Source organism: Mastigoproctus giganteus, chromosome 13, assembly GCF_048544385.1.
Source record: "Mastigoproctus giganteus isolate SK-2022 chromosome 13, ASM4854438v1, whole genome shotgun sequence".
NCBI lineage: Eukaryota > Metazoa > Arthropoda > Arachnida > Uropygi > Thelyphonidae > Mastigoproctus > Mastigoproctus giganteus.
The window spans coordinates 47,438,330-47,454,900 of record NC_143587.1 but is presented as its reverse complement, the minus strand read 5'-3'; the positions used below and the strand labels follow the sequence as shown (position 1 = coordinate 47,454,900).

At 36.4% G+C, this 16,571-nt stretch overlaps 1 protein-coding gene across 11 annotated transcripts in view; it reads right to left on the bottom strand.

Annotated features, from left to right (window-relative positions):
- Positions 1 to 16,571, bottom strand: part of trol (terribly reduced optic lobes) — a 1,731,230-nt gene that overhangs the window by 163,589 nt on the left and 1,551,070 nt on the right. For all 11 annotated transcript variants that reach the window (XM_090387691.1, XM_090387694.1, XM_090387699.1 and 8 more), the window contains one exon: positions 8,209 to 8,322. In XM_090387691.1, the coding sequence (XP_090243817.1) occupies positions 8,209 to 8,322 (114 nt within the window). The remainder of the gene's footprint in view (positions 1 to 8,208; positions 8,323 to 16,571) is intronic.

The following is a 16,571-nucleotide window of genomic DNA, read 5'->3' as shown; positions in this document are numbered from 1 at the left end:
CATACATATCACATAGACTATCCATATACTGTAAATTGTAGCTGAAACATTGGATATTATGTTGTTCGTTGTTGTGCACTGATTGGAGGACTGAATGAGCAATATGGTGGGATGTGCAGAAACAAAATGTTCTTAATTTTCATATAAAAGTTGCTTTTTGAGGAGCTCGTTTATTGTTATCATTTTATTAAATATAAAAATCTTAAATTATTACTATTGGCTTATATTAATCACAGCTTAAAAATTAATTAGATAGTATGAATCAGAGCTGTGAAACTCAATATGTTCTACGTTGATAATAATATTAGTAAATAAATAAGAGGAGTCAACCTCAATATAGTACGTGGAACACTTCCGTATGATTAGGGTATCATACGGAAGTGTTCCATGTACTATATTGAGGTTGACTCCTCTTATTTATTTACTAATATTATTATCAACGTAGAACATATTGAGTTTCACAGCTCTGATTCATACTATCTAATTAATTTTTAAACTCTTATTGACTATTTCATTCACTTCCTGTCTCTCCAGTAGTATACAATCGATACACACAATTATGGGAGATTTTTTGAATGGCTTGGTACAAAATTACATTAAATCTACACTAAGGTACTCGGCCCAAAGTTACCATATTTCTTTCCTAAAATATTGCCTTCAAAACAACATCGTTCCGAAGTTTGCCAGGGTGAATTTAAATCAAAAAATTTCAGGCATAAAACAACTAACACTGGCGACAGCGCGTAATATTGTTAAGCTAGCCTTAAAATCTCGATATTCGAATAAACAAAAATACCTTTCCCAGGTTAGGAAGCTTCGCGATAAAGTAAAAAATTATCTACATCCGAACGATTGGTCTGTATTGAAGACCTCCATAGATTTGCGACGGGAAGCACAAGCCTCAGAAATAAAAAACAGACACGTTAATAAGTTGCAAACATTATCGAATAGTTCAAGACACGTTCATGAAAAAAGGGTATCATACGGAAGTGTTCCACGTACTATAATGAGGTTAACTCCTCTTATTTATTTACTAATATTATTATCAACGTAGAACATATTGAGTTTCACAGCTCTGATTCATACTATCTAATTAATTTTTAAACTCTTATTGACTATTTCATTCACTTCCTGTCTCTCCAGTAGTATACAATCGATACACACAATTGTGGGAGATTTTTTGAATGGCTTGGTACAAAATTACATTAAATCTACACTAAGGTACTCGGCCCAAAGTTACCATATTTCTTTCCTAAAATATTGCCTTCAAAACAACATCGTTCCGAAGTTTGCCAGGGTGAATTTAAATCAAAAAATTTCAGGCATAAAACAACTAACACTGGCGACAGCGCGTAATATTGTTAAGCTAGCCTTAAAATCTCGATATTCGAATAAACAAAAATACCTTTCCCAGGTTAGGAAGCTTCGCGATAAAGTAAAAAATTATCTACATCCGATCGATTGGTCTGTATTGAAGACCTCCATAGATTTGCGACGGGAAGCACAAGCCTCAGAAATAAAAAACAGACACGTTAATAAGTTGCAAACATTATCGAATAGTTCAAGACACGTTCATGAAAAAAGGGTATCATACGGAAATGTTCCACGTACTATATTGAGGTTGACTCCTCTTATTTATTTACTAATATTAATCACAGCAGAAATTTGAAATGTGCTATATTTCAATTGTTATTAAAATCCAGGAAGAAATAAATAAAATACATTAAGAAAATGTTGACAGCATACTGTGATGTGAGGTACATATTGCCATTTGGTAAATTTATTAAATCAAAGAATTTGAAATATGTTGCATTTCAATTTTTATTAGCATTGGTCACTTGAGACCTGTCAGGTGACTTGTTGGAATAAGTTTTGCACATTTTTTTTTTGTTGAAGATTAATGAAACTTTCTGCCTTAGGTTGTTTTTGAAGTGATATTTTACATCTTTCACAGAGTCTTTCATGTGAAAGAACCAGACAGGTACCACATGCCAATTTTTTTCAACTTTTACTTTTCTCAGGCATGTGTCGCCAACAGGCGACGCTCTCATTTTTTGACTGACATAAATGATTTTCATTCTAATTCATCAATTTTCATATTAAACATATAATTCTAGAAGTAGAATTATACATTTAAAGCCTTGAATGGTTTGAGCATGCTCAATGCTGATGGGATTCTTCCTCTTGCTCAAAATAATCACCTGAGAGGGGATAAATTCAAATTGAGGAAAGAGAGTTGTAGGACAGGTGTGTGGAAGTTTGCCTTTGGCCAGCGGGTGGTTGATTACTGGAACAAATTTCCGTCTGTTGTAGAAATTAATAGCTTAAACAGATTAAAGGCAGAACTAGACAAAGATTGGAGCGAGTGGATGGGTGAAATGAGAAGGGTGGTTTTTTTTTTTTTTTGGCTGATGCTATAGAAGCTTGCTTTCTTGCATCATATGCCTTTGCTAATGCTAATAGTGCTTCTCTACCTCCCAAATGAGTGAAGGAAGGAGAGAAGGGGAGCATATAGAAAAGTCAATAGCAGAGAGTGTACAGGTAGATGTGGAAAAAGGTGTTAATTCCACATTTAAGGGAGAGGTCATTGTCAGTAAGAATATGCTCTATGACAATTCCCCTTCCATTAATGTTTGCACTACCCCACAGGATATAATGTCCATTGAAATTGCCCAAAAGCAAAACAGGTGGGCAGCTATACAATGGAATAATTGAGGTCTATCTGGTAGATGTCAGCCCCAGGTGGCAAATAAATCAAACCGACTATTAGTAAAACCCTACTGTAAGACAAATTGCTACCATTTCTAGGTTAGTGGATAACAGAATGGGTTGAAATGAGATGTAGTTTTCCAGAAGGATAGCAATTTCTCTGTGGGCAGGTCCATTGCCAGTTCTGTCTTTACATATGATAGTAGTATTATGAAAGGAAGGTTTACATTTGCCTTCAAATATGTCTCCTGCAAGCAAAAGCCAACTGGCTTAGGCTTTTTCAAGAGGGCTTTGATGTCATCAGTATTTCACCAGAATCCACAAAAAGTTCACTATAGGAATTTAGATGTTATTTTGGCTATGTGGTTCCATTAATCAGCTACCAAAGTGCTGAGGGCTTATAAGGCTTGGATTTATCTTTTTTAGGGAAGTGTGGGTGCTGTCATGTGCTCATTTCTTCCTCCACAAAGAGTTCCGAGACTGAATTGTCTGATGGTAACTCATTCACCTCTACAATTTTTTCTTTAGAACTAGGGGATGTTTTGGTTTTTATACTTTTCTCTAGGAATTTCTTTTGTTATCGGTGGAGCTTTAGCAGATACTGGTATGGGAGTGGTAACTGATTGGTTTCTGTGCAGGTTTTTTGCAACCTTAACAAGTAGCGTGTGATGGGAGTGAATGACTCTTTTGGTGGGATAGTCATTTTTGTTTTGGTTTCAGTGGAATATCTCCTTGCTCTGTTCTGAGTATAGGTAGGTTTATTTACATTCAAGGGTTTTGCCATTTTTCTTGCCTCCTGACATGGTATGTTTGAGTCTGCCTTGGGTCTTTGAATTTATTTTTCTTCTTTCCAACCCTGGTGTGCTTGTGAGTAAACAGGGTGTTCGCAGGTAATGCAGGTGGATTTTGTAGCTGAACACAAGTGTTGTTGTTTTGTGATCTTTTGTAGCACATGGAGCACATGCAATTGCTCCATGACAGGTCGAGTGTGAGTGTCCATGTTTCTGGCACTTAAAACACTTTAAAGAATGTGGGATATGGACGCACTGGACAATTAATCAGCTTTGATCTCAATAGGAGACATTGCTAAATTAAATGTCAGGATTTTGTTTAGACCTAAATGGATATCAGATGAACTATTGATACTCATGGCAGAAAAGAAAAGTGTATGAGATACACAAGTTATCAGGTGATACAGAAGCCTATGGTAGATATAAATTAGTCTGTAACCAAGTCACAAAGAAGGTTAGGCAAGCTAAGACAGATTATGAGAAGTCTCTGGCAAAGAATGCAAAGAAAAACAGCAAAGACTCCTATGCATATATTAACAGTAGAAGGAAAGGGGTTGAATCACATTGGGCCAATTTGTGACTATGGGTTAACTGTTGATGACCCTGCTCAAGTTGAGGACAAACTGAATAGGTATTTCACATCTATATTGACACATGAAGAATCCTTTAGGGAAGGGGATGCCAGAAGTTTATCAAACTCTAACTAGGAAGTAAATGACTTTGTGATAACTGAAAGGAAAGTGGAGGAGAAACTGTTGAAGATGAACATAAAAAAGGCACCTGGAGTGGAAGGAATCTATCCAATTATATTAAGGGAGGCAGCAAAGGAGGTAAGCAAACCCTTAGCCATAATTATGAGGGTATCCTTGGATTCAGGGAAGTACGACCCTATGGATTGGAAATGTGCGAATATATCACCAATTCATCAAAGGGATCAAAAGGTGTGCGGGTTATTATACTTGTTAGCTTAACATCCGTTCCAGGGAAAATAATCGAATCACTGGTTAAAGAAGTAATGCAGGTTAAAGAAGTATAATTGCAGGACGGGCATGCAATTATATTGCTATCACCGCATGGATCTGTTAAGGGGCAGTCTTGTCTCACCAATCTGATAGGTTACTATGATGCAGTGACCAAAGAACTAGATGCAAGAAATAATTTTGACGTCAATATACTTGAATTTCAAGAAGGCTTTTGATACTGTTGCACATAAAAGACTGGTGTAGTAACTGAAGCATTATGGCATTAACAGCAAGTTACTTGTATGGATAAAAGGATGGTTAAGTGAAAGAAGTAGAGTAATTATCAGTGGGCACTGTTCTCTTTGTGGACCAATGTTATTAGTGGAGTTCTCCAGGGATCAGTGCTGGGTCCATTGTTGTTTTCAATATTTATCAATTATACTGATGAAGGTATATCAGGCTTAATGTCTAAGTTTACATATGATACAAAGATTGGCAGAGTGGTTAATGCAGTCACCTGGGTGAACTACTGCAACAAGATCTAAGAAAATTGGGTCAATGGACTGAGAAATGGCAGTTGAAGTTTAACATTAATAGATGCAAGGTACTGCACATATGAGTAGCAATAACCCCAGAGTAACTTATTAACTGTGTGATCTTACACTCAGAGTGGTGGAGAATGAAAAAGACCTGGCGGTATTTGTGCAGTCAGACATGAAATTATCTGAATAGTGCAGACATGCTGCCAGGACGGTTTTGTCAATGACAGGTAGAAACTTTACTAGCAGTGATAAGGCAGCGATTATCCCTTTGTTTAAATCCATGGTTAGGCCACATCTTGAGTACTGTATACAGGTCTGGCAGTCTCGCTTTAGGAAGGATGTAGATCTACTGGGTACAGAGAAGGCAACTGGGCTGGTGAAGGGAACATAAGGGTGCTCTTACCTAGAAAGGCTTCAGTTCTGCAAATTGCAGCATCATGAAACTAGGCAGCTGCAGGGAGGTCTGATCGAGGTGTTTAAAGCTTTGAACGTATTGAGTAAGCTGAATGTTAATGGCATTCTTCCATTTGCTGTGACTACACATGAGGGAGCATAAATTCAAGTTGCAGGAGGTGGGGAAGCTTGCCTTCAGCCAACAGGTTGTTGATTGTTGGAACTGGATAACATCTGTTGCTATGGAAGTGGATGGGTTGAATAAATTCAAGGAAGAACTAGACAAATTCTTGGAGGGTACAGATGGGCAAACTTTTTTTTTGGCTGATGCTATATAAGCTTTCTTTCTTGCTACTATAGGTTTAATCCATTTTGTAAAAGTGGCATTATTAGTTTATTGAGTAACAACTAATAAAACCTAATGGATTGAAAAAAGTAGTGTCATTGCTGTTCTAGTTTGGGGAAATGCATCAGTTATGCTCACCTCTAAATTTTCTAAACTACATTCTAAATAAAACACTTAACACATTCCTCCCTTTGGAGGAATGTCTTAAGTGTTTCCCCAGAATAATTACCTGAAAACATGTGAGACCTGTAGAAAGGTTTGTTCTTTCTCTGCAATCATTCTTATAATTTTTTTGTGAAGAGTGCTTCAGTTGATGAAAAAGAATAAGTCCAGTTTTTCAGTGTTTTTTTATATAACATTATACTAAATCTTTTTATTCAGTAAAATTCTAATCATTTTATATTTCATTTATTACATAAAATTATTTTTATTTATCATTATTTATTCCATAATATATATTATGGACAATATCTTCCAAACAGATTATTAAGGGAAAAAGTACAAAGTGGACTATTAATTTAAAGTTTATATTTTTGTTTTTAACCATTTTTTGCTTTCATTAAAATAATTTTTTTTAAATAGTGTGTAAATAACACAGCATTTTTAAATATTTAATTTTCTTGTTCAAAATAAAAATTTAGATGCAATAAAATATGGAAATAGATTAATAAGAGGCAGTATATATTGGTATACTGCAAGCAGAATTAAAAAAATGAAAAATTTAATTTTTTCCATAAACAATAAACAAAGTTCATTAGTTGACAGAGATAGCATGACACCCATTGCACCAAAATGGGGCACAACCACTGTCAACATTAAACCCAGAAGGAAATAAGTAAAGTGCATTACAAAAAGTTGAGTGAATATTACGTTGAGGTATGTGCAGTGAAGTGAAAACAATTACTTTTATATATTATTAGTTAATTCAAAAAAAAAAAGTTAGTTATTTACTTTTTGCTTCTATTAATCAACAGAAAATGAAACTTCAATGAAAAAAAAAAAAAAAAAATTGCACTTGCCTGAAATGTAATGCATTGTGAAATGGGGATAATAACTGTGCCCATATTATTTATCAATTGCATAAGAAATTGTATGGAACCTATTTTTGTTATCTAACTATATCCCATTTCTTAGATCTAACCATTGCTTTCAGCAAAGTTCTGATACTTAGGAATAGAAAAATTAGATAGAACCCTATCAGGAAGAAGGGAGTATGTTCCATCCGAAAGACACTTCTGATAGTCAAAAAAAAACTACAGAACACAAGAGAAAAAAAGATTGGCTAATATTAAAAATTATAACATAAAAAGTGGCATTTACAATGCTGCAGTGGATTTAGATAGAATCAATGATGAAGTGAATCGAAATGTGTTTAAAAAAAAAACAGATATTAACTTGGGGGATGGGATATAAGAATGTGTCTAGAAGATGAGACTAGATATGGTGACAGAAGAAGAAACAGCAACAGCATTTCAAAGAGGAAAAAATTTGTAGATGAAGCGGGAAGTGAACAAAAAGAGAAAATATTTAAAATTTTAATTTTATATTTACTTGACTATTTCATTATTGTTATTTTAATTTTTGAATCTATGTTTATGCATGGCCTGTTTTAACTCAACTACATTCTTGGCATGTGATGGTTTATGCCTTTCTTAAAGTATCTTCTTTTAATGTCTCTTTGCAATATTTATTTTGTGGTAAAGTTTCTCTAGTTTTGTTTTCAAAATAATGTTTCCCAGCACCATTCTTCATTTTGAATTTTATAAAGGTTCATCCAAAGTTACACACTATTTTTCACCCTCATTTTAATAGAGGGATTTTTGTATGACTAAATCATGTTTGGTTTACCCAAGTTTAAATTTTTGCATCCTGTGTTACATGTTTTTGAGGTGTAGTTGCAATATCACTCAAATTTCCTGAATATCCTCTAGTCACAGGGAACTGTCAGTGGTAATAAACTGCTTTGTTAACAACACAATGTATTTTGTTTTCCCTCCTGTTAATGCATATTCTTTGACGTGCCAATATGGCAACACCACTACTTACACAATATTGATAATAAAATTCAGTAAAGCACAAGGTAAACATAAGAGACACCATTCCTTTTGAATGACATATTAGGAAGTAGAGAACATTAATTAAAATATGCATGACAGTATCCTGAGCTCTTATCATTAGTAAACCACTGTGCTGCCAAGCCAGTGGAAAGTAATCTATTTTTACTGCTCAGTTAATTTGTTCAGTCATGGAAATGTAATTGATTGTATAAGTACATCAAAAAGTAAGACAGAGGGCAAACAAGTAAATATAAAAGGGCAAACAAGCAAATAAAGAGTGCACAACAGCACAAGTTATAAGAAATAGTGAGTATCAACAATACAGAGAAAAGAGATGGGAGTAAAAGTGATGCAATAAAGCAAAATTTAAACAGTTACTTAAAACGTTAAACATATCATAATTCTTACCATTTAAACTTTCTGGTTTGAAAGCTAATTCTATATCGAAGTTCAAATAGGCATCATGCAGTGTAGGCATTTTTAAATAAGACAGTGGCGCTTGTGGAAAGTATGGAATCACACCTGTAAAATAATAAATTAAATTCATATAGTGTATGAAAATTATTTAAAGTTATACATATAAAACATATTGATCTTATTTGGTTAAATTGACAAAATGTTCTCAGTTTATCTAATACTCCTCAAAATTGCATCTCTGCTAGTTTTTCCTTTTTTTAATAAAGATAATTTCTCTATACATTAAAAACGTTTTCCTCTCCCCTAGTGATATTTATTCAAGCCAATGGAAAAAGGGGGCAAGACAATTACGTCACTACAAATGCACAGGTAAATAATTACATTGTTGTCTTTCATTGAAAGAATTGCCTCCATAATGTTTGCCAACCTTGTAGTAGTAGTGGCATGTGATGCAAGAAAGCAAGTGTATGAGCTTATGCAGCATCAGCCAAAAAAAAATAAATAAATAACACTATTCCCTCCAAATGCCTGTCCAGTTCCTCCTTAAATTTATTTAACCTATCAACTTCCACAATGACAGATGGAAGTTTGTTCCAGCAATTAACCACCCGCTGGCTAAAGGCAAATTTCCGCACATCTATTCTACATCTGTCTTTTGTTAATTTGAATTTATGCCCCCTTAGGTTCGTAATCTGAACAAGTGGAAGGATCCCATCAGAATTCAGTGTGCTCAAACCCATTCAAGGCCTTATACACCTCAATCAGATCACCGCGCAGGTGCCTAGTCTCCAGCCACTGCAATTTGCAGAACTTAAGCCTCTCTTGGCAAGAGGATCCCTTCATTCCCCACACCAATCTTGTTGCCCTTCTCTGTACATGCTCAAGCAAATCTACATCCTTCCTAAAATGAGGCCTCCAGACCTGTACACAGTACTCAAGGCACGGCCTGACCATTGCCTTATACAGAGGAACAATCACCTCCTTCTCCCTGCTAGCAAAATTCCTATATATCATTGACAAAATCCCATGACCTGCCCTGGCAGCCTGTCTGCATTGCTCAGAAAACTTCATATCTGACTGCACAATTATTTCCAGGTCTTTTTCATTTTCTACCACCTTAAGTGTAGTACCACACAGTTGGTACGTTTCTCTGGAGTTACTTCTACCCATATGCAGTACTTTGCATTTGTCAAGGTTAAACTTCAGTTGCCACTTCTTAGCCCATCTGCCCAAATTATCTAGATCCTGTTGCAGTAGCAAACTGCCATTATTGTCATTAACAACCCTGCCAACCTTTGTTTCATCTGCAAACTTCGACACTAAGCCTGATATACCTTCATCAATATCATTGATAAATATACAAAACAACAGAGGAACCAACACCGAACCCTGTGGGACTCCACAAAGAGCAGCACCCATTCATTACCACCCTCTGTCTTCTCCCACTCAACCATCCTTTTATCCATTGTAGCAAATTACCCTTAATACCATTCTGCTCCAATTTGTACAATAGTCTTCCATGCACAACAGTGTCAGAAGCTTTCCTGAAATCCAAATATATGATATCAAAATTATTTTTTGCATCCAGTTCCTTTGTAACCACATCATAATATCAAATTTGTCAGACAAGACTTTCCCTTAACAAACCCATGCTTGGTCTGAATTATTGCTGCAGTCTTGTCTAGATGATCCTGCAATGCATCTTTAACCAGTAACTCCATTATTTTACCTGGAACAGAAGTTAAACTAACTGGTCGGTAATTACTCATGTCACCCTTCGATCCCCCCCTTTGTGAATTGGGGATACATTTGCACATCTCCAGTTCGTGGGGACCTCCCCTGAGTCCAAGTGTATGTGCTTCAGTCTGTAATACATGACCATGCATGGCATCATCTGATGTTCCATTGTAATGTCAGCAGAAGAAGGGACCCGATATAGTTTGTATATTTGTAAATAGTTTATTTTTAAAATATTTTAAATATTTGTATAGTATGTAAATTTTTACATACTATACAAATTTTTAAATATAATTTAAATCCCCTTTTTCCCATTATTATACGAGGTCAGCGTTTTTACTGTTTTGGCATGAAATTTTTATGGCCTTATGCCCTTCCTGACGCCAACCCTCACCCTTTATCCGGGCTGGGGATATGCAGTGGTCATTCCCTGACCTTCCGCATCCTCTGTATTTGATGGTTATGGGCTCAAACCCCGGTCTAATCAGGAAGTGTGTACTACGCACTGCTGCTCCAGCCCACCTGGCTATGGAGGCACCATTTGTATAGTATGTAAATATTTTAGTCCTGTTCTTTTGGATTCAACAATATTCCTCATGCATTATGGAACCCAAAACAAAAGGCCTTTTCCTATGTGACCTATGTAAACACAGGTAAATAATTACATAGTGATATTTATTCCACCTTGAGAATGGCATGTGGTCGGGGTAGCCAATGGGAGAAGAGGGATGCAGTCAATGGTACAAGTGGGGAGGGCAATTATGTCACTACAAATGGAAGGTAAATAATTACATAGGTGATTTCCTGATTAGATATCGATCATAGTGGCATAGTGTTTGGGTAAGGTGGTACCTGTGGTTTCCCCATATCTGTGCCATCGGTACTCTTGTGATGAATACAGAACCACTGTAAAAGCCCGAAAAGTGTTGTGTGTTGCATGTGTAGTTTAGTGTTGGGTTCTGTTGTTTGTGTTGGATTCTTGGCCACAGGGCCCCTAGTAGGACTCCAAGATGCCCGCCAACACCACTGTTGGCCAGGCTGAAGGATGAGAGTAAAAAGTGGGAGGAAGAACATCAGATCAGTGTGTTGACATGTGTCTTTTACATAGAAAAAATTTGACTTATTCTGTCATTCCTCTACATTTTACATAGAAAAGCGTGAGCGGGGTTGGCAAGCAAAGTGAGCAGGGGACAAACCCCCTAGTTTACATTAAAAATATTCAGGTATAAAGGAAAACAAATCATAACAAGATCCCTATTTAAACAACATAAATGAGAACTACTAGTAATAATTCAAATCATTAGCTGACTGAAAAAAGCATTATAATAAATTGTAATATATGCAATTATAGTAATCTCAACAAAATGAACAAAATTTGCAATAATAGCTACCTTCTATCAATGCACATACTATGAACTTAGTCAATGTGTGTATAGCAGCTGAATACCAGAAAATTTATTCTGAACACTCAGGTTTTAATAATAAAAAAAAAAAAAAAAAAAAGAAGAAACCTAAAAAGAATGCAAGTGTCAAAAAACAGCCATTACAGCAGCATTATACGAAGGCTACACGGTATTACTTTCATATATATATATATATATAGTTTTAGATTAAATGTCATTATATTTTGAGATCACATTTTAATATTATCACAAATAAAAAGTACTGAACAGTGAAACTCAAGCAGGCGTGTGTGTGTGTGTGTGTGTGTGTGTGTGTGTGTGTGTGTGTGTGTGTGTGTGTGTGTGTGTGTGTGTGTGTGTGTGTGTGTGTTACATGGATGTTTAATGGTGCATAAGCTACACTAGCTATAGTGCGATTGTCATAGGGATGTGTTAGGAAATAATTCAGAAATGAAGCCATTTCAATTTTATTTTATAAAACTATTCAGAATCAATTATATATTCCAATTTTTTTCAGAAAGCTGAAAAGTTCATTAATATTTTCTTGATTGCCAATAATATGCTCTAGTGATCTCGGTTGTTGAAGATTTGTTAAAGAAAGCAGGACTGATGGTCTGTCCTGTTGATAGTGAGAACAGTCAATAAGAATATGTCTGACTGTTATTTGTGCTGAGCAGTGTCGACACTGAGGAGGATCATCACCAGTGAGTAGATGGAGATGGGGTCAGATGAGTACGCCCTATTCTTGCCTGTGCAAGTACCACCTCTTCCCTTCTTGTTGTCTGGATGCTAGAGTGCCAAAATTTTTTCCTGTTTCAATTGGAAAAGTTTTTTATTAGTCTGGGTGTTCCATAGTTCTTTCCACTGTGCAAGGCATGCTGCTGCTATGATGACATTATAGTCCAAGACTGGAATATGGACAGAGGTCAAATCTAACGTTGACGGAATTTTTGTATATATATCTGCCAGTTCATTCCCCTTTATCCCTGAATGTGCTGGAATCCAACAAAAGTTCACTTATTGTTGACAATGTTCAATTTACAAGAGCATCCACCTGATTTGATTTAAAATAGGGTGATTCAAATAGGAGGGATTTTGCATTGCTTTGAGCTGAGAGAGTCAGTGCAAATTAAGTATTTTGGAGATGGGTAAAGATTCAGATTTTATAGAGCTAGTTTTATTCCATGTAGTTCTGCAGAAAAGTTGCTATACCCAGGTGGAAGGGAAGCTGAAATGATAGCAGAGGGAAACACTGCTGCTGCTCCAACAGCTGATTGAGATTTGGACCCATCAGTATATATTGGCAGGAAATCAACATAACTCTGAACATGACTTGCATGGAATTGTTTCATGTTGAGAGTCAATAGAAGATTCTTACCCCATTGAAGAAAATAAGTATCAAAGTTCAGTTGAGGAGGGGGGAATCCAAGGTAGAATAAAGTAATTCATTACCTGTTGACTATTGTGAAGAGGAACTTTCCAACTCTGTGATATTTCAAAAAGAAGTAGACCTGTTGGCCTTTATTTTATTAGATTTATTTCTATAGAGATTAGGTAGTTGTGGATCAAAGAGATATGGGTGAATAGAATGCAAACAGCAACTTTTTATTTTGGCTGCATACTTCAGTAGTAACATTTTTCTGTGGAGGTGCAAAGTGGGGCCCATGAGCTTCAATACACAGACTGAGTCAGAGATGTCCTGAAGGCTCCAAGTGCAATCTGTAATGCACTGTGCTGTATGGGATCCACCCAGCGTAATACACTGTTTTGGGCAGAATCGTAGACTGGAGCAGCATAATCCGAAAGGCTCTATATAATCAATGCTCTATATAATTGAAGCAATGAGGTACGATCTGCTTCCCAAGACAGGGCAGATAAAGCTCTTAGCATGTTCAGCTTTCTGAGAGGCATTACGTACAAATTTAAAATGTTCAAGGAAGTTTATCTTGTTGTCAAGGGTTAATCCCAAGAATCTGATGTTGTTGGCAATCGGAGTGGTGAAGTCTGACACGTGAAGTTCGGGATCTGTATGCAATTTACATTGATTGTAAAAGTGTATAGCAACAGTTTTCTGTTGTGAAAGATGATGGCCATTGAGCACTGCCTACTTTTGTATTTTATTTAGGGATATCTGCGATTGACATTCAATAGATCTATATAATCAATGCTCTATTGATTATATAGATCAATAGAGTTGGATCGTCCTGGCTGGAAGAATAATCAGCATCCATGATGATTCTTGGATTGGAACTTTGACTATGTGATGTACTAGCAATCACTGGAGGAGAAGGAGATGTCTCTGGTATTGTAAAAGGAGCGTTACTTGCCTGGTCTGAGTTCTTAGGGATACTGGACTGTTGCTGACAGAGGACAGCTCGAGCCCAGTCAGAGATTGATATGTTTGAGGGGATGGTAACATCAGTTTGGGTGGACACTGTTTGTTGTTTTTGTGCAACATTTGTATAAGTACATTTGGGCATAGTAGGAGCAATTATTTTCCTTGCTTCTTGATAGCTTACCTTATTCTCAACCTTATATTTAACAATTTTTTTCCTCAGTTTTCGATCTCTCAAGTTTTAGAATATGCAGGATAGTTACCTTCGCAGTTTGGACAAATCTTTTCTGTTGCCAAACATTCAGACTGACTATGATCAGAAGATACAGTTGGGAAAAACTGTGTTTCCTCTACATGTTGCCTGAGAGTGACCATACTTTTGGCACTTGTAGCATCTCAAGGGATTGGGAATATATGGATGAACATGGCAAAGTAGATAGCCAGCTTTTATCGTTGATAGTAGGCTTGGGGAATTAAATGTAAGGATAATATTCCTAGTAGGTATAAGTTTGTCTTTTTTAATCATGATTCTTTTTGATGCAATAACATTTTGATCGTGAAGCTCTTGAGTTATTTCATCCACTGTCACATTCAACAGATCCCAGCTAGAAATCACACCTTTGGATGTATTTAGGGTAGCATGGGGAGATACTTTAATTGGTATCCCAGTAAAATTTGAAAGTTGTAAGAGTTTCTCTGAATATCTACAGTTTGTTGTTTCTAAAAGTAGGTCTCCAGATTGCAGCCTCTTCATAGTTTCTGGAGATCCTGCAATACTCTCCAAGTGTTTCTGGATGAGGAAAGGAGATAATTTGCTGAGAGGTTGTTCTGAAAGTGAATGTAAAATTAGAAGGGAAGGAAACTCTTTTGTTGTTGAATTTGTTTTCAACCTCTTGGGTTGTGAACTGTTATAATCAGTTTCAGTCTGTGGCCGAGAGCTTGTCGGCTACAAAGGTGAATAAATGTGCTCCATCTTTGCTCCTTTTGGCCCTTGGCAGATGAGCTTTTCTGCCAAGGTTTCCGGGCCCACCATGGGGAGGCAGGAGCAGTGCCTGGTGTGACCAAGCAAAAAAGTAGTAGGGGATTAGTAATAAAACTATGAGAAAAAAAGAAAGGTGACTTTCCTTTCTTGCTCTTTACAAGTACTTTTGTAGCAAGAGCGGGTATAAAATAGATTGCTTAATGAGAGGAATGTAAAAGAACTATATATCGCTTTTTGAAAATTGCACTGAGAGGCACAGGGAAATCACTCAGTCTCAAACGCTTTGCACCCAGGGCCACTCAAGCAGGCAGAGTATTTTTCTTGCTGGCTGGCTGGCTGTCAAGAGTGATAACTTAAGTATTGGGATCTCTCTACCAAACTCTGGGTTTCTTCTCCTTTTAAGAAACTTAGGCAATTTATGAATAAGAACTCAAGATAGAGAAAAGAAATCACAGATCTCAAATTAGTAACATTGTGTACTAGAATTAGGTTAAATACTAGGTTAAATATAGTTTTACAACCCATAAAAAATAACAATGAAAATTTAAATATTAGGTTGGTATGGGTTGTCTTAACTCAGCTGCATTTTACAATCACACAAATCTCAAACAGAACTTAACATTATAGGGCCAATATTTCCCCAACTATACCTAATAATAATTCTAAGTTATTTTAAAAGTTATCATACTTGAGGTGTACAGGGATGCACAACTCAAAGGTGATGGTGGACCAAACTTGATCTTGAGAGTAAAACACATTCTTAACCAGGTGAGGGGAGGGGGAGAAAAACCACACTAAGCATTATTTTATAATTTAAACTATCTAGTTACTGTTTCATCTTGTATATATTTTACAATTTCAAATTTTGAATGCTCATCTTTTAATTTTAAAAGTAGAATATTAGTTCTGCAAAATTAGAAATTAAAAATACAGCAAAGTGGCAAGCTGCATTGAAAATGTTGATAGACTATGTACGAGGGTGGTTCAGTAAAGAATTGCCCTCACCTCACATATCGCAGAGTCATGATATTTTGTGTGTAGCATCATACATATCTCTGTACTAAAAGTGTAAAATTTCAGCCCTGTGTCTTAATTTTTCTCTTGCAGAGCTGAACGTGTGACAAAGTAGCATCATGGACAAAGTTGAAGCCAGAGCTGTAATCTGGTATCTGTTCTTGAAGGGGGAATCTCCTAAATAAATCTACGAGGAGATGACTGTTGTATATAAGGATGAAGCCCCATCCTATGGCATTGTGAAGCACTGGTATAGACAGTTTAGGTGTGATCAGACATCGGTAGAATCTGAGCCCATTCCAGGTCATCCCCATTGATGACAGCATGATCAGAAAAGTGGAGTCGTTAATCATGGAAGATCGTCAAATATTTGTGCATGAATTGTTCCAGGAGGTGAAGATTAGCATGGGCTCTGTTGAAACAGTCCTTCATGACCAATTCCATTTACGGAAATCAAGTGCAAGATGGAGTCCCCGATTATTGACTGGTTTCCAGAAGGCTGATCGACAACAGAAATCGCAAGAGTTGTTGGCTCTGTGCCAAAAAAAAATGAGGAAGACTTTCTCTTGTCTAATCACTATGGATGAAATGGATACAACATTTTGACCCTGAAAGTAAAAAGCAGTCCATGGAACAGCAACATCATGGTTCCCCAACCCCCAAGAAGGCAAGGGTCAAAGCGTCAGCAGGAAAGGTCATGCTGACAGTGTTTTGGGATGAGAAAGGTGTAATAATGACTGATTACCTGCCGAAAGGTAGAACAATTATAGGTGCCTATTATGCCAACTTACTCACAAAATTACGGAGAAAATCAAAACATGTAGGCATGGAATGCTGTCCAAAGGTGTGAGAATGTTTCAAGACAATGCCTCAGTTCACACTT